At 42.5% G+C, this 24,052-nt stretch overlaps 1 protein-coding gene across 1 annotated transcript in view; it reads right to left on the bottom strand.

The window, feature by feature from the left end:
• Positions 1-24,052, bottom strand: part of slc4a8 (solute carrier family 4 member 8) — a 111,820-nt gene that overhangs the window by 70,382 nt on the left and 17,386 nt on the right. The window contains exon 2 of the mRNA XM_060920120.1: positions 2,723-2,804. Within this exon, the coding sequence (XP_060776103.1) occupies positions 2,723-2,804 (82 nt within the window). The remainder of the gene's footprint in view (positions 1-2,722; positions 2,805-24,052) is intronic.

Genomic DNA, 24,052 nt, shown 5'->3' with positions numbered 1-24,052 from the left:
GCAAACATCGTGATGGACGATGATATCGGGGGGGGGGGGGGGGGATTTTAATACCACGTTATTAAATATATTATTATTATTATTATTATTATTAAAAGTATTAGATACTCATCCGAGGCTTTGGCACGTAAAGGAAAAAAAAAAAAGCGCTAGGTGATGTGGAATATTTGGTCTTGACAACGGATATGTGGTCCAGCTGCAACATGATGCCCTATATGTCAGCTACCGTACATTATGTGGACCGAGAGTGGGCAATGCAGTCCAAATGCCTGCAGACGAGTTTCATGCCAGAGACACATTCAGCGGACAATTTAGAAAACGCATTGCGCGAGACACTTGCCGAATGGAAAATAGAGGAGAAAAAGATAGCCTGTATAACAACGGGGCGAATATTGTCACAGCCATCAGGCAATTGAAATGGCCGTGGTTAGGTTGTTTTGGGCACAATTTGAACCTGGCCATAACCAACTCTCTTGCGCAACAGAGGGCCAGTACAGACCGAGCGTTTGGAGTTTGCCGAGCAGTCAACACTGCGTTTGCGCACAGCTGGCTTCGGAGAAATGAGCTGCGCAAAGCGCAGGTGGAAATGAACCTCCCCGAGCACTCACTGATCACGGCAAGATATTAATCTGCTCTAACAATGAAAGACTAGTATTCAAACTATGAGAAGAAACTACACTTAAGCTATTACTCATTGTTTATTTACACCATATCAATTGAAGATGCGTTTCGGCCTTTAGTGCGCACTTGAACGCGCTAATTTTTCCAAATTTATTAGTGTTTGAATTATTGCACCAGCTTTTAAAATCATGATTTAATATAATTATTTTTTTTTTTACTGTCTACATTTATCAGAATCACCTTCATTCTTCCATTTGGTTTGACATTATGGCTTAGAGTGGACCATTTTGTGTCTGAAAGTAGGCCTATTTACCAGATTAAAGTCATTTGACTTCTGCCGAAGTCCGCGCTTCACTGCCGTTTGATAAGGTGCAATATTTCCCGACTGAAGTCGTTAATAGTGGCTATTTGTTTGAACAACATGACAAATTTTACATTAAAAGTATAGTGTAGGCTAAAAAATGAAGTCGAAATTTATTATTCGTAGCATACTGTATTTGTGTAATTCCATGTTATGTTCACTAGCACGTCCCTGCACCATAGCCTACGTGAACAAGCGGTAATAGGATATTACTTTATAATGATTTTTATAATTATATATATATATATATATATATATATATATATATATATATATATATATATATATATATGTGTGTGTGTTATATAATTATTTATATATTAAACAAAACTAACTAAACTAACAAAAAACTAACTTTTTAGGTTAAATAGGCCCAGATGATACCGTATATGCATGTTTATGACAGGAGGGGGCGTGGTATCACGATGGTGGCTCTCCATCGTGATGGATGACCACCATTGTCGATGGACGATGGCATCGTCTATCGGCACAGCCCTAATGTATACTGTTCCTACTTATTCAGGTGACATTGGGCATACCTAACAACCTGTGTTTTCTCCACCAGCCCCAAATCTGTCCCTCTGAGTTACGTCAATCCTGGGATCGAGATGCTGACCTCTTCTGCTCCTCGGACCTGCCTGATCCATCCTGATGCCCTACGTCTAGTTGGAGTCTCATCGCATCGCTCCTGTGGAGGACGGCCCCATATGGACAGTTGAAAGTCATACCTAGAGGACGCTCTGGACTCTTACAGTAGTGCTTTTATGGCTGAGGACTACAGTTGACTTGCTAACTTTAGGACTGCGGTTGTCATGAACAGTTTTGCACTCAAGTTTCCATCAATGAAGAGTTATAACATCAACGAAACTGACTTCATGTTAAAACTGTTAATATTATAGTCAGGCTGTCTGTTGTTGCCCAAATGAGGATGGGTTCCCTTTTGAGTCTGGTTCCTCTCGAGGTTTCTTCCTCATGTCGTCTGAGGGAGTTTTTCCTTGCCACCGTCGCCACAGGCTTCTCATTGGGGATAGATTAGGGATAAAATTAGCTCATGTTTTAAGTCGTTCAAATTCTGTAAAGCTGCTTTGCGACAATGTCTATTGTTAAAAGCGCGATACAAATAAACTTGACTTGACATTCAGTGTGTGTGTGTGTTCATGCGTGTCCTTGTGTCTAGCAAACAAAGTCATGAGAACTGAGACAACACACACATGCTCAGAAATAGTCCACCATTCAGTGTGTGTGTGCTTTCTGTTGGTGTTTGTTTGTGTCCCTGTTGTGTACTGTATGCGCATGTCCTATGGGCTGAGACAACAAACACACACTCAAAAATAGTCTTTCAATCACTGTGTGTGTGTGTGTGAGAGACAGAGACAGAGAGAGAGCGCCAAGGAAAGCAATAAAATATCAGAGGAGCAGGTGCTTGATCTTGACTTGTTTGTGTGTGTGTGTGTGTGTGTGTGTGTGTGTGTGTGTGAGAGACAGAGAGATATCTAATTGTGTTTGTAATGTGTCCTCATTGTGTCCCCATTGTGTGTTGTGTGTGTCCCCGCCAAGTGAAACAACAAAGCATTAAAGGGTGAGGTGCTTGATCTTGACTTCTTACTTGATGTGTGTGTCCCCTCATTGTGTCTCCATTGTGTGTGTGTGTGTGTGTGCCAAGAGAAATAGTAAAGCATGAGAGGACTAGGTGGTTGATCTTGATGTCTTTGTCTCTCTCTGTGTGTGTTATACACTCACTCTCCAGCTCTTCTTTCTCATAGTGGATGTTGAAGACTGAACTTGTGCCGCCTTGATCCACAACAACCTCCTCACCAGGTCTCTGAATCAGGAAACACACACACACACACACACACACACACACACACACACATATTCAGAGTCACTACATATTAAAAGAATAATCCAGCAGTTTTGACTAATCTGTAGATTACATCCTTTTTCAGATGGATGACGGTGTAATTGTGTGTCTCTGATGGCGTGATGTTCCCCATAAACCCTCCAGGGAAGTGACGCACCAACCAGGACTGTTTTTTATTTCTGTTTTGCTCCAGCATTGGAAATTTGGATCAGTGTCCATATGAACAGTTTTGTGAAGTCTTTCTTTCATTCAGTTCCAGTGTAATACATAGTTTTACATTCACAATTTATCGCCACACGTTTTAATTGGAGGAATTTAATTAACAACTAAAATCTAACCTTTATCTGGAATTAGATCATAGAGAAAAAAAATATCATACTGCAAAACTTTTAGACATCTTTGTTACATGCTACATACGTGTCCTGATTATATTTTATATAATAAAATTCCGGGGCGGCACGGTGGTGTAGTGGTTAGCGCTGTCGCCTCACAGCAAGAAGGTCCTGGGTTCGAGCCCCGTGGCCGGCGAGGGCCTTTCTGTGTGGAGTTTGCATGTTCTCCCCGTGTCCGCGTGGGTTTCCTCCGGGTGCTCTGGTTTCCCCCACAGTCCAAAGACATGCAGGTTAGGTTAACTGGTGACTCTAAATTGACCGTAGGTGTGAGTGTGAATGGTTGTCTATGTGTCAGCCCTGTGATGACCTGGCGACTTGTCCAGGGTGTACCCCGCCTTTCGCCCGTAGTCAGCTGGGATAGGCTCCGGCTTGCCTGCGACCCTGTAGAACAGGATAAAGCGGCTAGAGATAATGAGATGAGATGAGATAATTAAATTCCCAAAAAAACCAAAACAAAAAGCCATTTAAATAAATATAATATCGGCACATCCTACATGTCTTAATCGGAAAATGCAAAATTCGGAATATCTGAATGCAATATGCTGTTCACACGAGTCATATCCAATTCTGAATATTGTCATATTCTCATTTCCTTTCAGATATACACTCACCAGCCACTTTATTAGGAACACCCCTACATCTACCTGCTGTTTTATGCGGTTCTCTAATCAGCCGATCCCTTGAGAGCAGCACAGTGCATCAAATCATGCTTCAAATCAAACATCAGAATGGAGAAAATTGTGATCTCAAAGTGTGACTTTCACTGTGGCATGGGCAGTGCTGTCATCGAGTCACTAAACCTCGGGTTTGAGTCCAGTTTCGAGTTCCCAGTGTTCAAGTCCAAGTCATTCAAAAATTTTTGCGTCGAGTCCGAAACCAAACAAGGAAATAAGGCTCGGTAATGTGTCAGCAACGCAACTCAATACTTCACAAAATAAGTGTGTTTTCACAGTTTTTATATCGGCGCGCTGATTGTGCCTTAATCCTGTGCAGGTGTGAGTCATTTACGGCATGCATGAGAGTCCGCTTGGTGTGTGTGCTGTCCGGAGCGCGCCCGAGAGTCTATCTGATACACACGCCAAGGTATGCAGGTGTGACACTCTTGCACGAAATTAGTACAAAAATTAATTTAGATATAAAACACATCTCATTATCTCTAGCCGCTTTATCCTGTCCTACAGGGTCGCAGGCAAGCTGGAGCCTATCCCAGCTGACTACGGGCGAAAGGTGGGGTACACCCTGGACAAGTCACCAGGTCATCACAGGGCTGACACACAGACACAGACAACCATTCACATTCACACCTACGGTCAATTTAGAGTCACCAGTTAACCTAACCTGCATGTCTTTGGACTGTGGGGGAAACCGGAGCACCCGGAGGAAACCCACGCGGACACGGGGACAACATGCAAACTCCACACAGAAAGGCCCTCGCCGGCCACGGGGCTCGAACCCGGACCTTCTTGCTGTGAGGCGACAGCGCTAACCACTATACCACCATGCCGCCTTAGATATAAATATCTTATGCCAAATTATTATGGCATGTTCCAAAAAATAAAGAAAAAATCCGAATCCTTGTTTTCAATTTACGAGTCTGAATGCAGTTAATGCACGAGTCCGAGCCATCAGTGCTCAAGTCCAAGTCGAGTCATGAGTCCTTAAAGTGCCATTCCACCATTGGATGTATTCTTTGGCATAAAATACAATATATTTTATGACAACATGACTAGACAGAGAAATCTTTTAGCTTCAAAATGATATATCAAACATAATTTTTTGACAACGACAAGTATATTAGGGCGGCACGGTGGTGTAGTGGTTAGCGCTGTCGCCTCACAGCAAGAAGGTCCTGGGTTCGAGCCCCGGGGCCGGCGAGGGCCTTTCTGTGTGGAGTTTGCATGTTCTCCCCGTGTCCGCATGGGTTTCCTCCAGGTGCTCCGGTTTCCCCCACAGTCCAAAGACATGAAGGTTAGGCTAACTGGTGACTCTAAATTGACCGTAGGTGTGAATGTGAGTGTGAATGGTTGTCTGTGTCTATGTGTCAGCCCTGTGATGACCTGGCGACTTGTCCAGGGTGTACCCCGCCTTTCACCCGTAGTCAGCTGGGATAGGCTCCAGCTTGCCTGCGACCCTGTAGAACAGGATAAAGCGGCTAGAGATAATGAGATGAGATGAGACAAGTATATTAATTTTGCGACCAAAGTCACCTACCCTTTTAATTTCCGCGCGGTAGTGAAACGTGATGTCATCGGCAGGTTCCCCTTCTTGTGTACCACGTGTCGGTCTATTTTTAGACCAGGAAACCCCCAAAGTGAAAGAGTCATTTCTCCTCGTATATGGGGGCCAAAAAAATTGCGAAAAATTTGGAGTTAATCTTTCAGTTAGCTAGATTTATTGGTATTAGCTAGATTTATTGGTATTATTTTTATCGCGTTCTATCCGATAACTGATAATATGTGCCACGTCACACGTCACGTGGTACACAAGAAGGGGAACCTGCCGATGACATCACGTGTGGAAATTAAAAGGGTAGGTGACTTTGGTCGCAAAATTAATATACTTGTCGTTGTCAAAAAATTATGTTTGATATATCATTTTGAAGCTAAAAGATTTCTCTGTCTAGTGATACCGTTTATATATGTTGTCAAAATATATTGTATTTTATGCCAAAGAATACATCCAATGGTGGAATGGCACTTTAAAATTAGGGCACGAGTCGGACTCGAGTCTGAGTCTTGGACTCGAGTACTACAAGCCTGGGCATGGGTGTTGGTTTGAGCCAGATGGATTGGTTTGAGTGTTTCATAAACTGCTGATCCCTGGGGTTTTCACACACAACAGTCTCTAGACTTTACACAGACAGAATGGTGCAAAAAAACAAAAAAAAAAAAAATCACAGAGTGAGCGACAGTTCTGTGGGTGGAAACAAAAGCCTTGTTGATAAGAGAGGAAAATGGCCAGATTGGTTTGAGCTTTTTTGCCAGGAAGGATATCATAACTCATATAAATCACTCTTTACAACCGTGGTGAGCAGAAAAGCATCTCAGCATGCAACAGAAAACAGAGGAATACATTTGGGTTCCACTCCTGCAACCAAGAACAGGGATCTTAGAATCAAGAACAAGTTCCTATTAAAGTGGCCAGTGAGTGTATGTGTACTACTCTGGCTCGATGTGTGAAAAGCTTTGCTTGGAGTTATCTCATCTCATCTCATTATCTCTAGCCGCTTTATCCTTCTACAGGGTCGCAGGCAAGCTGGAGCCTATCCCAGCTGACTACGGGCGAAAGGCGGGGTACACCCTGGATAAGTCGCCAGGTCATCACAGGGCTGACACATAGACACAGACAACCATTCACACTCACATTCACACCTACGCTCAATTTAGAGTCACCAGTTAACCTAACCTGCATGTCTTTGGACTGTGGGGGAAACCGGAGCACCCGGAGGAAACCCACGCGGACACGGGGAGAACATGCAAACTCCGCACAGAAAGGCCCTCGCCGGCCACGGGGCTCGAACCCAGGACCTTCTTGCTGTGAGGCGACAGCGCTAACCACTACACCACCGTGCCGCCTGCTTGGAGTTATAGTGCAATATTAGTCTGGCTAACGCGACTGCAAAGCTCTGCGAGCATTTGGTCTGGCCAAGATATTCAGCCCAACCGTTTCCCAGAGCCCGTGGTTGACCCGCCTCCCTGAAATGCCTCAGTTTGCTACTGGTCGAAGCCAGAAAAGGCTGTGACGAAGCTTAAACCAATCACATCACTCTTTCCTCTGACATATGTGACGCGACGGGGCTAACTGGTAGATTAAACTCTTACCGAAGCCGGTCGGGAGCAAGGCGAAAACGTCCTTCCTTTCAATAAATACCTCCAGGGCTGCTCTTTGCTCCGTTTTCAATGAGAACTTGCTCCATGTTCGTAATGTTTCTAGTGAATGAAGCGCTTCCGGCATAGATTCTGTAAACAATCTATGGCTTCCGGTCGCAGTTCTACTACGTCACTGCCTTGAACACGCCTCTACCCAGGGCCGTTGGAGATGCTCAAAGTTGATTGGTTCCCGATTTTTCGGGAGCTTGGAAGAGCTGGAGATAGCTTGCCTGGCCAGACTAAGCTCGCAACAGGCCCTCGTGTTGCGTCACGCTTAGGATGGGCGGGCCCAGGCTAGTGCAATATTTACTTGTGCATGATTTATTAAAGCGCTCAAGCACAAGCAGGCACATCAGGCTAAATTTACAGCATATGTTCAATACCTCTGCACTACCAGAGAGAGCTTCAAAGCCTCAGATCTCTCAATCGAACAGCAGATTTAATACGAGTCCATGTCCACAAAGAGAATAAGCCGTGAGGATGGTGAGGGACGTGCAGAGGGTTTATCTGTGCACTTCCACCCCCAGTTAAACACATCGGCAGGGAATAATACTCTGGCTTTGAAAGTTTGTGAGGTGGATATGATTTATTAATGGGGGAAAGCACTGACAGAGAAAACACTTAATCCTATTTGCAGTCTCTGCTTCTGCTCACTGAGCAAAACGTTTTAGCGTTTCAGATTAATCCAGTAAAGAACAGGGAAAGGGCAAGGCCATGATGCTCGCTGCAGCGTAATATTTATTTAAGGAGGGGTTTTTAATGTGTGGAAGTGAACAGAATATAAGACATGATGTAGAAATATTACGAAAAGAGTTTGTTTGTTTTGTTGTTGTTTTTAGTCGTAGCATATTCACAGCACAGCATTTGAGTTTCAACTTTTGTAAATGGCCGAGCAAACACTCGACAGGATCTCGTCTCATTATCTCTAGCCGCTTTATCCTGTTCTACAGGGTCGCAGGCGAGCTGGAGCCTATCCCAGCTGACTACGGGCGAAAGGCGGGGTACACCCTGGACAAGTCGCCAGGTCATCACAGGGCTGACACATAGACACAGACAACCATTCACACTCACATTCACACCTACGGTCAATTTAGAGTCACCAGTTAACCTAACCTGCATGTCTTTGGACTGTGGGGGAAACCGGAGGAAACCCACGCGGACACGGGGAGAACATGCAAACTCCGCACAGAAAGGCCCTCGCCGGCCCCGGGGCTCGGACCCGGTGTTCTGATAAACGGTCCTACATCCACGAAGCGTCCTACGGTAGGAGGGGATGTCAGACATGTCTGTCGAGCAGTCCTACATTGCAGGAAATCCTACAGTGTGATTCAACTTTAACTTTTAGTCATTCTCACAACTCATATGACCCCATCAGAATATGCTTCTACATTAATAAATGAATAAATGAGATATTTCAGATGTATTGCAAGACTCATGCAATGGTTAGAAATCAGCATTATGTTAGATTAAGTAGTAAAGATTGAATGCACGCCGTTAATCTGCACCGTTTATTCTGCACCGTTTATAGCACAGCTGATGTAGGACAAAAATCTGTTCAAATGCCAAGAAATGACGTTTTGTGCTCCGCGCATGCGCAGTGGGGCTTTGTAGGACGCATTGACGTGTAGGACAGTTTATCAGAACACCGGACCTTCTTGCTATGAGGCGACAGCGCTAACCACTACACCACCGTGCCGCCCTCCACTCGACAGGATATGAACTTTAATTATAATAACTATTTAAATATTAATCATATTGAACTTTAAATATTAATTAGGATCTTATAATGGAGCGCCATACTGAAAAGAATATGGGCTAAGCCATGGCCTAAAGGTTAGAGAAGCAGCTTTGGGACCAAAAGGTTGCTGGTTTGATTCCCTGGACCTGCAGGAATGGCTTGAGCAAGGCACCTAACCCCCCACCGTTTGCCAGGCTGCTCTGGGAATGTTGGATGTCGATCTGGATAAGAGCATCTGCTAAATGCCTTTAATGCAATGTGTCGACCTGATTTTTGATGGTTTTTGTGACCTTATGATGTCCATACATATGAACGATGTACATGTACCACCACAGGGAACCCAATCAAGTGCAAGGCAACGTATCTCATAAACACTTGACCACCTGACAACAAAATCTGTATGTTTATTTACATAAGATAGATGGGTTTTTACCCAGCACTTATTTTTAATTTGCTTTTTAAAAAAATAACATGGGATTATTTACTAACGCCGTAACAGCCCTTGGCATTTAGAACAGCAGCAGAGTTTCTGACGGGTGCAGATGTGTTTTATTCCTCTTGAACATGAGTATAGCATCGAACATCATCCGAGCACCGTGTAAACTAAACAAAACTAAAATAACATAACACGGTTGGAAACAAGTGCACAATTTTACAGAGTAATGTTTACACACTACACTCTGAACGTTAAGGCCCGGTCCCACTGGCCGATGGACACAAAACGTATGCAAAAAGGACACAGCGGACGAGCAAAATTTCGGGTGTGGCTTTATCCGTTTTCATCCGCTCCAGAAATGGACAAAATTGGCGAAAATTTGCGAAAACAGAACGGAAAAGAACGGACGTGGGTAGTATATAGCGGGGATGTTAAACGCATGTTCATAGGAAGCCTAGCGGATGAAAGCGGATGGAAGTGGGGATGTTAAACGCATGTTCATAGGAAGCCTAGCGGATGAAAGCGGATGGAAGTGGATGACAGCTCCGAAGGGGTTACCGGTGATAACTGAGAAGCGGACGCATAGCAGAAAGAGCGGATGCATAGCGGATGAAGGGGATGCATCACGTACGCCTAACGGAAACAAAGGGGATGTTGCGCGGATGTATATCGGATGCAGACCGTTCACTGCGCATGCGGGGGGTATGAATTGCGTCTGCTCCGCGGAAATAAAGGGATGCAGCATGCACGCCGTCAGCATAAAGCGGAAAGACGTGCTGGCGGCTACATCAATACATCTCTACTACTAGATGATTTTCTCCCCCTTTTTATACAAAATATCGATTGTCCGCTAGGTGTCCTTCTACATACTCTAGACATACTCCAGACATCCTAAATATACGAGATACATCCCAGATATAAACGCTTTGTCCGTTTTGAATACTTTATATACGAGATGCATACGCTTACATCCTTTCTATTTCCGTGCTACTAACGATGAATAGACGTTTCATGTACCTTATCTTTCCTCCCTCTTTCCGTTTTCAGCTGCAGCGGATGCAAGTTGCGAGGATGCCCAGAGGATGCAGAGAGGATACAGCAGACGTTTAACGGATGATAACGGACATAGAACGTTTGTTGCTCGTATATGTCGCGGATTTACATCGTACACGGCGGAAAGTTCATCCGTTCTAAAAGTTTTGTGCAGCTCAAAACTTTTTGCGCGGATGAAATCACAGTGGACGGATGCTCGATGGATAGAGCGTATGAAGCACGTATGCAATGAGTACACAACGGATGCATAGCGTTTTCCAACGGATGGCAAAGATTTTTTTACGTTTTACATCCTCTTTGCATCCGTAAGTGCAGTGGGACCGGGCCTTTACACACCTCACTCCACTCAACCAAGGACCAACCAAACCTCTCCAAGTTCACCAAATGCACCCCATTAGCCTCTGCGCTCAAAGTCTCGTGCTAAACCACAGTTCAACCAATGCACGGAACACAAACAAAACACACTCAAACGTTACATTGTGCAAAACTTTGGGCTGATGGCTCCGCCCAGAACATGAATAATGAGTGACAGCTCTGGCCGCCCCTTACGCACACATTTTACACTCATCGGGAGCTCCGCTTTTAGACAGTACCTGAATATAAATATAATTAGCTGGCTCATATACCAGGGTTAATATACAGTGCTGAGCGTAAATGAGTACACCCCCTTTGAAAAGTAACATTTTAAACAATCTCTCAATGGACACAATTTCCAAAATGTTGACAAGACAAAGTTTAATATAACATCTGTTTAACTTATAACAGGAAAGTAGGGTTAATAATATAACTTAGATTACACATTTTTCAGTTTTACTCAAATTAGGGTGGTGCAAAAATGAGTGCACCCCACAACAAAAACTACTCCATCTAGTACTTTGTTTGGCCTCCATGATTTTTAATGACAGCACCAAGTCTTCTAGTCATGGAATGAACAAGTTGGCGACATTTTGCAGCATCAATCTTTTTCCATTCTTCAACAATGACCTCTTTTAGTGACTGGATGCTGGATGGAGAGTGATGCTCAACTTGGCTCTTCAGAATTCCCCATAGGTGTTCGATTGGGTTCAGATCAGGAGACATACTTGGTCACTGAATCACTTTCACCCTGTTCTTCTTCAGAAATCCAACAGTGGCCTTAGATGTGTGTTTAGTCATGTTGGAAAAGCGCACGACGACCAAGGGCAGGGAGTGATGGTAGCGTCTTCTCTTTCAGTATAGAGCAATACATCTGTGAATTCATGATGCCATCAATGAAATGCAGCTCCCCGACACCAGCAGCACTCATGCAGCTCCACATAAGGACACTGCTACCACCATGTTTCACTGTAGGCACCATGCAGTTTTCTTTGTATTCCTCACCTTTGCGATGCCATAAAGTTTTGAAGCCATCAGTCCCAAAAATGTTTATCTTGGTCTCATCACTCCAGAGTATAGAGTCCCAGTAGTCTTCATCTTTGTCAGCATGGGCCCTGGCAAACTCTAGGCGGGCTTTTTTGTGTCTGGGCTTTAGGAGAGGCTTCTTTCGTGGACGGCATCCATGCATGCCATTCCTCTGCAGTGTACGCCGTATTGTGTCATGGGAAATAGTCACCCCAGTTTGGCTTTCTACTTCTTTAGATAACTGCAGTGAACTTGCATGCCGATTTTCTTCAACCCTTCTCATCAGAAGACGCTCCTGTCGAGGTGTTAACTTCCGTGGACGACCTGGACGTCTCTGTGAGATGGTTGCAGTTCCATCTTTCTTAAATTTTTGTACCACTTTTGCTACAGTATTCTGACTGATAAGTAAAGCTTGGCTGATCTTCTTGTAGCCTTCACCTTTGTGGTGTCAAGAAATTATTTTCTTTGGGGAATTCTGAAGAGACAAGTTGAGCATCACTCTCCATCCAGCATCCAGTCACTAAAAGAGGTCGTTGTTGAAGAATGGAAAAAGATTGATGTTGCAAAATGTCACCAACTTGTTCATTCCATGACTAGAAGACTTGGTGCTGTCATTAAAAATCATGGAGGCCATACAAAGTACTAGATGGAGTAGTTTTTGTTGTGGGGTGTACTCATTTTTGCACCACCCGAATTTGAGTAAAACTGAAAAATGTGTAATCTAAGTTATATTATTAACCTTACTTTCCCTGTTATAAGTTAAACAGATGTTATATTAAACTTTGTCTTGTCAACATTTTGGAAATTGTTTGTGTTCATTGAGAGATTGTTTAAAATGTTACTTTTCAAAGGGGGTGTACTTATTTACGCTGAGCACTGTATTTAACAAAAATTAAGACGAAAACTAGCAGTGAAAAAATAATTCTGTTAACGGAAATAAAAATTAGTCTTTTTTAAAAATGAAAATTAATTCAAAACTACAATGAACAATACAACACAAACTAAAACGAAAAGTGCGGGGAAAGTTAGCTCCGTCTGAGTTTTCATTTCATTTTCCTCTTGCGACAGTAACAGATGAGTTCCAGTAGGTGGCAGTAATGTAATGAGGGCTGGTGTAAAACTCCAAAGAAGAAGATGCTTGCTGTGTAATACTTCAAAAACTAACTAAACCTAAAGCTCATCAGTTCCTCGAAATACAACTAAAACTAATTATGTACTTGTAAAACTAACTAAAACTAAACCGAAATAAAAAAAAAAAAACTGAATCAGCTTGGCTAATTGAATTTTTTTCTCTCTCTTTTTTAAGCAGTTATATATTTTTCATGTTTGTCCAGAAAGTTATCAGTGTATGACTTAGAAGTATTCTGAATATTAAAATTATACTGTCTTTTTTTTTATAGGAAAATAATCAACACAAACAGGGTGGTGCGTTGAAGTTGAAATTGATTATGTTCCAATAACAGCAAGTGGTTTTTTTTTTAAATTCTTGTTAAACCACTTATAATTTGTGATTTAAAAATTTTATTTATTGAACAAAGACAGGGCGGCACGGTGGTGTAGTGGTTAGCGCTGTCGCCTCACAGCAAGAAGGTCCTGGGTTCGAGCCCTGGGGCCGGCGAGGGCCTTTCTGTGTGGAGTTTGCATGTTCTCCCCGTGTCCGCGTGGGTTTCCTCCGGGTGCTCCGGTTTCCCCCACAGTCCAAAGACATGCAGGTTAGGTTAACTGGTGACTCTAAATTGAGCGTAGGTGTGAATGTGAGTGTGAATGGTTGTCTGTGTCTATGTGTCAGCCCTGTGATGACCTGGCGACTTGTCCAGGGTGTACCCCGCCTTTCGCCCGTAGTCAGCTGGGATAGGCTCCAGCTTGCCTGCGACCCTGTAGAAGGATAAAGCGGCTTGAGATAATGAGATGAGATGAACAAAGACATGTTGGACATTTTATCCGTTTATAGTTACATTTAATCTGATGCAACATCTGGTATCATTTCCGTTAACGCAGCTGTAATCGGTTGTTTCTTCACTAGACTCTTTTTTTTTCTTTTTTTTTAATGAGAACTGGAGACTCCTTACAAAAAATGTTGTCAGCGTTTTTTTTTTAACAGAACTCTTCACTGTATCAACAATTAGTTATGTTTTTAATGTTTATAAAGAGTCTGCACTGTACAAGTCCCAAAGAATGAGCTGTTACTATAGAAACCATAACGTATTAGAACAAGTGCATTAATATCCATGGTTTAAAGCAAACAATCAATGTTAAAGTTTAATAATACAGTGGGTCAGTGTGTCCTACTCCACTGGATAAAACCACCTGAAAAAATCTTAACTATGGTATTATATTAAGAGTCACATTTCCACTGCCTGCTTTTGCATGAGAAAAATCACCCTGAAGGCTTCAGTGCGGGTCATACGACTTGGTTTCACTCACGCGCCGTATGATGCTCATGCATATTCATGTAATTTACACATGAGCAAAAGGTTCAAGGGCACATTTCACCGTTCCATAACGACATAAAATTGTAGGTTTGTTCATTAACCAGGAAGCAGATGTGCCTGCTGTGGAAATGAACATGGAATGATTTTACAGGGATCTGTAACCTGTACATTTTAAAGTGTCGTGTTTGAGGAAAATTAATCATTTACAGTAAAAAAATGTTGTACTTTTATGACTTTGAGTCGATTCTCTGTGCTTACATGGTGCTCCATTATTCTCCTGCTTCTGTTTGTCAGCCAGGAGAACTGTAATTAAAAACCAACATGGAGCACTCGAGCTAGCCGGACTGCTCCTGTGTCACCTAGCTACCAGAAACGATCTGGCTAACATAGCTGTGCTTCAAAAATGGAGAGAACTTGGCTGTCTGGAAGTCAGAAAAGAAAGAGAAATCAAGAAGAACATTAGAGTGCACACCTCCACCAAGCCACATATCAGAATATCCACAAAAAAAAAGAGAGATCTGCATACATATTTGGATCAAGAGTTAATCAATTGTTCCGTGGCCCATGGCTCACGTTTCCTCCAAATTTCATCAAAATCTGTTCACTACTTTTTGAAATATACGGAGCCGTAGAGGGGACATGGTGAATAAAAAAATAAAGCGTGGGAATGACTTATAAGGCGTGTGCACGAGATATTAATGTGCGCGCACGAGTTATAACCCGTGCGCACGCTTTGCGTTAAGGCATGCGCAAAAAAAAAAAAAATCCTAGCTCTGCATACATATCTGGATCCTGGATTCACATACATATGTGGATTTGGATCAAAATCTAATCAATTGTGGTCCCTGTACATTCTTCTTTTTGCTGCAATTTTGAATTATTAATAAAAAGACCTTGTTAAAAAAACCCTAATCAGTTGTTCCTTGGCCCATGGCTCACCTTTCTACCAATTTAAAAAAAAAAAAGACTAACGGGGCAAAAACATAACCTCCTCCAACAAAGTACGTGGAGGTAAAAACCCTGGATCTGCATACATACCTGGATCCTGGATCCATGTACATATTTAGATTTGGATCAAAATCTAAGCAATTGTTCCTTTGCCCATGGCTCACCTTTCTACCAAATTTCATCAAAATCTGTTCACTACTTTTTTGAGATACGTTGGAAAGAGGCAAAAAAAAAAAAATCCTGGCTCTGCATACATATCTGGATCCTGGATTCACATACATATGTGGATTTGGATCAAAACTTAATCAATTGTGGTCCCTGTACATTATTCTTTTTGCTGCAATTTTGAATTATTAATAAAAAGACCTTGTTAAAAAAAACCCCTAATCAGTTGTTCCTTGGCCCATGGCTCACCTTTCTACCAAATTAAAAAAAAAAAAGACAAACAAGACAAACAGGGGCAAAAACATAACCTCCTCCAACAAAGTACGCGGAGGTAAAAACCCTGGCTCTGCATACATACCTGGATCCTGGATCCATGTACATATTTAGATTTGGATCAAAATCTAATCAATTGTTCCTTGGCCCATGGCTCACCTTTCTACCAAATTTCATCAAAATCTGTTCACTACTTTTTTGAGATACGTTGGAAAGAGGCAAAAAAAAAAAATCCTGGCTCTGCATACATATCTGGACCCTGGATTCACATACATATCTGGATTTGGATCAAAATCTAATAAAATTCTTCCGTGGCCCATGGCTCACCTTTCTATCAAATTTCATCAAAATCTGTTCACTACTTTTTGAAATATGTTGGGAAGAGGCAAAAAAAAAAAAAATCCTAGCTCTGCATACATATCTGGATCCTGGATTCACATACATATGTGGATTTGGATCAAAATCTAATCACTTACGGTCCCTGTACATTCTTCTTTTTACTGCAATTTTGAATTATTAATAAAAAGATCTTGTTAAAAAAAACCTAATCAGTTGTTCCTTGGCCCATGGCTCACCTTTCTACCAAATTTAAAAAAAGACAAGACAAACAAGACAAACAGGGGCAAAAACATAACCTCCTCCAACAAAGTACGCGGAAGTAAAAACCCTGGCTCTGCATACATACCTGGATCCTGGATTCACATACATATCTGGATTTGGATCAAAATCAAAATCAATTGTTCCTTGGCCCATGGCTCACCTTTCCACCAAATTTCATCAAAATCTGTTCACTACTTTTTTGAGATACGTTGGAAAGAGGCAAAAAAAAAAAAAAAATCCTAGCTCTGCATACATATCTGGATCCTGGATTCACATACATATCTAGATTTGGATCAAAATCTACTCAATGTAACTTTTGGAGTTACATTGGGAACAGTCAAACAAACGGAGGCGAAAACATAACCTCCTCCAAAGGTGACAGAGGTAATAAAGACAGGAAGCAGAATAGTGGTTTATGGGCCCATGGCTCACCTTTCTACCAAATTTAAAAAAAGACAAGACAAACAAGACAAACAGGGGCAAAAACATAACCTCCTCCAACAAAGTACGCGGAAGTAAAAACCCTGGCTCTGCATACATACCTGGATCCTGGATTCACATACATATCTGGATTTGGATCAAAATCAAAATCAATTGTTCCTTGGCCCATGGCTCACCTTTCCACCAAATTTCATCAAAATCTGTTCACTACTTTTTTGAGATACGTTGGAAAGAGGCAAAAAAAAAAAAAAATCCTGGCTCTGCATACATATCTGGATCCTGGATTCACATACATATCTAGATTTGGATCAAAATCTACTCAATGTAACTTTTGGAGTTACATTGGGAACAGTCAAACAAACGGAGGCGAAAACATAACCTCCTCCAAAGGTGACAGAGGTAATAAAGACAGGAAGCAGAATAGTGGTTTATGCAGGAAAGAGAAGCCAATATTTTCAGATGACAAGCTATTAAGTAGCTAATGTAACTCTGGAAAGCAAGCAGGATCTGGTATGCTAATGATAATTATTTAGATTTCATGGTACAGTTTTGCTCAAATCATCCTGACAGCTTGGTCTTTCAAAGTGTATATACTTTAAGCACTTTATCAAAGGCGTTCTGGTGTTACTTTCGTAATGTAACGATGGTTTATCTAATTGGGAAGCTTGAGCTACGATTGCAACCAGCACGCTGAATATAATGCTAATGCAACACTTTCACACCGATAGATTTTTCATCACATTGAAGCATAATATAAACCAGGAGAGCCTCAAATTGCCTCTGGTCCAAATTATAGTAGATTATATTGTCTTGTACTTTTCCTTGATGCATAACATATTGTCAATTTTAGAACGAAGGTCTTTGTCGAGCCTGTAATAAGTTTATCCGTCTGAAAATGAACAGAATTAAAAGATCCCATGAAGGGATTGAAAGAATCCAGAATTTGCTGATCAAGCTACAAGCTTGAAAAGTTTGATATTGTAAAGTTACATAAAATGATCTTTTATGTAAAAAAGGAGCTGTATAGTGTAAAGCTTCATCCATGTTTTAAGTATAGCATCTGAAGAGATAACGTAAACGTATTATAATTCAGACTTAGGGTTAGGGTTTGTGTGTAAAATATTATCTGTTAGTTGAAGCACTTCCCAAATAGATTTCCATAATCCTGATGAAGGGTTCATATGCTGTATGCCTAACTAATAAGGAATAAAAGACTATTTTTATATAATAGCACAAAACAATCAATGTTACAACACCAAAGGTAATAATATTCCGATAACAGAACGTCCTGAAGTGTATTATCCCTGAAGTATACCATGGTAATTTGCTTACGATTACAGTTAGTTATTAACTAAAGAATGACATGTCATAATTTCTTTCTAATTTATAGTTATACTTATGCTTATTCTTGTGGAACGTCTTGAAAAACAACTTGGTTCCTGTTAGCACTGAGAGAAACATTCATCCCTTCGTATTCTTTTGAAGTTAATAAAACAATAAGAAAAATTCAGGGGTGGTGTAGTGGTTAGCGCTGTCGCCTCACAGCAAGAAGGTCCGGGTTCGAGCCCCGTGGCCGGCGAGGGCCTTTCTGTGCAGAGTTTGCATGTTCTCCCCGTGTCCGCGTGGGTTTCCTCCGGGTGCTCCGGTTTCCCCCACAGTCCAAAGACATGCAGGTTAGGTTAACTGGTGACTCTAAATTGACCGTAGGTGTGAATGTGAGTGTGAATGGTTGTCTGTGTCTATGTGTCAGCCCTGTGATGACCTGGCGACTTGTCCAGGCTGTACCCCGCCTTTCACCCGTAGTCAGCTGGGATAGGCTCCAGCTTGCCTGCGACCCTGTAGAACAGGATAAAGCGGCTAGAGATAATAATGAGATGAGATGAGGAAAAATTCAGCTTTTTACCAAGAAACCATAGTGGAACCAGCTCTCCCTGAAGACTTTCTCATTGCTTTGCTCTGTAACAACACACTTAATTTCTTAGCCAAGACTCTGTGAACGAGCTGTCACTGTAGAAATTATAACGTATTGTTACAGAAAATTAATCAACACCTTCTTACCAATCACTATCAAGAATTCAATGGCTCGCTGGGAAAATAAATTAATAATAATAAAAAAAAACCCTAAAGCTAAAACTATTTTATATTATTTATTTATTTATTTTTAACAGTTATTCCATGAAATCGAGTCGGACATGAGCTGATAGCCGATGAGGCGCGTAGCACCGAGTCGTCTAGAATCCATGTATGACAAGATTGAGTAGAATAACTGTTTTATTCTATCAACATTCACTGGATTTTGAGAAACAGAGCATCATTATTTTTATTTTCTGCAAATTCGATAAATAAAATCATTTCTGCTTAGAATGTAAACAAACCAGCGAAATTACAGGAGAAATTTGTGAAAAATGCTATACTAATAATTCTTGAAAAATAAAAAAAAATATGTTCTTACCATCGAATACTTTCATTCCATAATCTGTTGCTTTTTTTTATTTTTTATTTTTTGGGTTTTGTTTTCGAGGAGAGTTTTTATTCCGTCCTCGGTTGGTTCAGCAACACACCCTGCCATTTTGTTTTTCTTCTTTTTTTTGGTGGCTAGCAAATGGACGTAAAGGTGCATTACTGCCACCAGTTGGGCTGGAGTGTGGAACAGAAGATGGGTGGGGGACTATATTCTTTTTGATTCATTGATTGATTGATTGCTTTATTCGGAACAGTAAAGAAGAAAGATTAAAAAAAAGGAAAATAAAAAATGCAATAATCAAAACATCGTCATAAACAAACAGAATAGCATAGCCACAAGGCAGTAACATAATAATTCTTTTATTTAGCTATTTCTCTTTCTTTTAAATACTTGATAACAATGTGATATATCTGGCTTGATGCACTCTGCCATTCTGTTTTTCTCTACTCACAGTATATGAGCTGATATCCTAGTAGTTGAGTAGCCAATCAGAACGCACGATTGCTCATATCCAGTGAATGTGGATAGAATAAATATACACACACACACCGATCAGCCCTAACATTAAAACCACTGACAGGTGAAGAAGTGACTTAACATTGATGATCTCATTACAGTGGCACCTGTCATGGGGTGGGATATATTAGTATTAGGCAGCAAGAGAACAGTCAGTTCTCAAAGTTGACGTGTTGGAGGCAGGAAAAACGGGCAAGTGAGTGACTTGGACAAGGGCCAAATTGTGATGGTGAGATGACCGGGTCTGAGCATCTCCAAAATAGCCCATCTTGTGGGGTGTTCACGGTATGCAGTGATTAGTACCGAACAAAAGTGGTCCAAGGATCCGAAGGACAACTGGTGAATCGGCGACAGGGTCATGGGCACGAAGGCTAACCCATATGGTCCGATCCCACAAAGAGCAACTGTAGAACAAACTGCTGAAAAAGTTAATGCTGCCTCCTTTCTGAAGATAGTCACTTCACCTGCCAGTGGTCATATGTTATGGCTGATCAGTGTATATACACTATATTGCCAAAAGTATTTGCTCACCCATCCAAATTATCGGAATCAGGTGTTCCAATCACTTCCATGGCCACAGGTGTATAAAATCAAGCACCTAGGCATGCAGACTGTTTTTACAGTTTGGAGCTGGCCCCTTCCTCTTCCAACATGACTGTGCATAAAGCAAGGTCCATAAAGACATGGAAGACAGAGTCTGGTGTGGATGAACTTGACTGGTCTGCACAGAGTCCTGACCTCAACCCGATAGAACACCTTTGGGATGAATTAGAGCGGAGACTGAGAGCCAGGCCTTCTCGTCCAACATCAGTGTGTGACCTCACAAATGCGCTTCTGGAAGAATGGTCAAAAATTCCAATAAACACACTCCTAAACCTTGTGGACAGCCTTCCCAGAAGAGTTGAAGCTGTTCTAGCTGCAAAGGGTGAACCGACGTCATATTGAACCCTATGGATTAGGAATGGGATGTCACTTAAAGGTCCCATGGCATGGTGGTTTGTTGATGCTTTAAACGGGCTCGTGGAGGCTTCTGGATGTTATATCCGCAGCCTTTCTCGAAATGAACCCTCGGCACGTAGATATAGCCTCCTGGGAGAAAGCCCCATTTCAGCGCTTTTCCCAGTGTGTCGTTTTGCTAATGAGAAGCAGGAGGCGGGGAAGGGTAGAGGGTGGGGGCGGGTCTTATCATTAATATTCATGACATGTAAACGTGTTACCTCTGATTGGCTAACAGCACTGTGACGCTACCTCCAGTGGGTCAGAACAAGCGGATGTGGGTGTCTTACTATGGCGAGAGAGAAGGAACAAACCGCGAAGGGAAAAATACCGTGCGCTGACGTCATTAAGGTGCGACGCGAGGAAATAAAATAAATTCAACAAATGTTTGGGTTTTTACTGAACAAACAAACAAATAAAATGAACGAGTGACTTAAAAAAAAGAATGTGGGTGTCTTTGTAAAAACTGTTTTGATTGGCTATTATAACAGAGCATGCTGCATGCTTTTTGGTTTTGTAGCGCAGAGTACCTGGCTAACTGCAGGAAGCGGTTAGCTGCACAGCTAATGTAGCCATTGCAAGGCTAACGTGGCACCGATTTTAAAACACGGCAAAACGACTTAACAGTTATACACTTACTTGTTCGGTGTTTGTGGCTGATGCGGCAGGGATGCTTGGTACGGACCCAGGCTTCAGTGACAGTTGATGTGCAAAACCTGCCCTGTACTGTCCCAAGTTGTGGAAACATTCCTCAGGAAAATGCTTCCGACAAACATACACCGTCTTAGGTAGACTCGACGGCGTATTATTGAAGTAAATAAAATTAAGCCACTGCGTCTTCAGGGGCTCTCCCATCGGCAGTAAAAACAGACTCCTTTCTGTGTTGTCACATCCATGTACAGCGCAACTTCCATGTTTGGTGGCAACTTTTGAGCTGGGCGGGCAATCCATACAGTGGGTGGGAATCCAGAGGGGGGGCGTGGGGATCATCTCCCTTGCTGACGTAGTAAAGGGAAGAGTTTATCAACGCGCCGTTTTGACGCGCCATTCTCAAATGTTGGGCATAGTTTGGTTTACACATTATGAAATTTCTAGCCACTGGGGTGACTTAAGAAGGTCAGAGGAACTCATTTTAACGTTAAAAAACCTCAGAAAGTGAAAATTTAATGCCATGGGACCTTTAAGCTCATATGTGAGTCAAGGCAGGTGAGCGAATACTTTTGGCAATATAGTGTATGTATATATATAACTGAATGAATTGATTCAGAGCTGCTTTTTTATGGCAAGCTCACCTGTCAATCAATTTAAGTGGGTGGGATTAAACTGGAGCAGTACCCTGTAAGGTACTTATTTGTACCCTTTATATATTGCTTGGGAACATTATATGGACCTTTTTTTGGCCCTAAAAAATGTACACATTGTTACCTTGAGGTCCAATAATGAACTCTGGGGGGGTAACATGAGTGTAGATTGTATCTTGTGGGACAGAAATGGACTCTTACTGTACCCCTATTTCTGACCGTGCATAAGCCTGATGCAGTATTGTTAGCTAGTTTTACCTCTTCAGGATTCAGTACAAAGTCCCTGAAATAAAGATGCTAGCTGAGCAGCATGTTAGCATTGTGTTAATCATATACTGTATATATGGGGAGTAGCATGGTATTTATCTGGCATCTTTATAAAGATCTCATCTCATCTCATTATCTCTAGCCGCTTTATCCTTCTACAGGGTCGCAGGCAAGCTGGAGCCTATCCCAGCTGACTACGGGCGAAAGGCGGGGTACACCCTGGACAAGTCGCCAGGTCATCACAGGGCTGACACATAGACACAGACAACCATTCACACTCACATTCACACCTACGGTCAATTTAGAGTCACCAGTTAACCTAACCTGCATGTCTTTGGGGGAAACCGGAGCACCCGGAGGAAACCCACACGGACACGGGGAGAACATGCAAACTCCACACAGAAAGGCCCTCGCCGGCCCCGGGGCTCGAACTCAGGACCTTCTTGCTGTGAGGCGACAGCGCTAACCACTACACCACCGTGCCGCCCTTTATAAAGATGGTTAACTATATTAGGAAGCAGTTTCGAGCTAATCACACTGCACATATAGCCTACTGTATCCTGTTACCCTGAACAGGGTTAAAGACTTTCTGATTTGGACTCGTGACCCGTGAGCTCAGTGATGGTCCGCTGCTCTAACAAGGTCAATGACGGAGAGGCTGTTTTAACCCCACAACTGATTAACTTATTAGCTGATGAATTAATTCGCTCTTTAGTTGTGACACTGAAAGATGAAGGTAAATAAATCAGGTCCATGAAGTACAACCATCAAGGACAATAACACTGGCAATGAAAAGGTAGCAGAAATGTGTACAGAAATACTCATCCCAGGAATATTTATTTAAACGAGTCACATTCAGGGCGGCACGGTGGTGTAGTGGTTAGCGCTGTTGCCTCACAGCAAGAAGGTCCGGGTTTGAGCCCTGTGGCCGGCGAGGGCCTTTCTGTGCGGAGTTTGCATGTTCTCCCCAGGTTAGGTTAACTGGTGACTCTAAATTGACTGTAGGTGTGAATGTGAATGGTTGTCTGTGTCTATGTGTCAGCCCTGTAATGACCTGGCGACTTGTCCAGGGTGTACCCCACCTTTCGCCCGTAGTCAGCTGGGATAGGCTCCAGCTTGCCTGCGACCCTGTAGAACAGGATAAAGCGGCTAGAGATGATGAGATGAGATGAGATATTGAAAACATAATATTACCTTTATTTCAGGCGGCACGGTGGTGTAGTGGTTAGCGCTGTCGCCTCACAGCAAGAAGGTCCTGGGTTCGAGCCCCGGGGCCGGCGAGGGCCTTTCTGTGTGGAGTTTGCATGTTCTCCCCGTGTCCGCGTGGGTTTCCTCCGGGTGCTCCGGTTTCCCCCACAGTCCAAAGACATGCAGGTTAGGTTAACTGGTGACTCTAAATTGACCGTAGGTGTGAATGTGAGTGTGAATGGTTGTCTGTGTCTATGTGTCAGCCCTGTGATGACCTGGCGACTTGTCCAGGGTGTACCCCGCCTTTCGCCCGTAGTCAGCTGGGATAGGCTCCAGCTTGCCTGCGACCCTGTAGAAGGATAAAGCGGCTAGAGATAATGAGATGAGATGAGACCTTTATTTCATCAGTTAAATCATTATTTTATAATACCTGGGTCCATTTAAAAGTAGAAATCTTTTCGAATCTTCCAAGGAACATTTTTTTACCCGTCCATTTTGATTGGTTGAGATTTTGACACGTTGTTGTATTTTCATTTCAATATTATTCCTTGGTACTTTTTCTACCTTTATTATATAGAAAAATATTGTAAAGTAATATACATATAGCGGGCGGCACGGTGGTGTAGTGGTTAGCGCTGTCGCCTCACAGCAAGAAGGTCCGGGTTCGAGCCCCGTAGCCGGCGAGGGCCTTTCTGTGTGGAGTTTGCATGTTGTGTCCGCGTGGGTTTCCTCCGGGTGCTCCGGTTTCCC

The sequence above is a fragment of the Neoarius graeffei genome, chromosome 4 (genome assembly GCF_027579695.1).
Source record: "Neoarius graeffei isolate fNeoGra1 chromosome 4, fNeoGra1.pri, whole genome shotgun sequence".
Lineage (NCBI taxonomy): Eukaryota > Metazoa > Chordata > Actinopteri > Siluriformes > Ariidae > Neoarius > Neoarius graeffei.
This window is presented reverse-complemented; position numbering and strand designations above follow the sequence as displayed.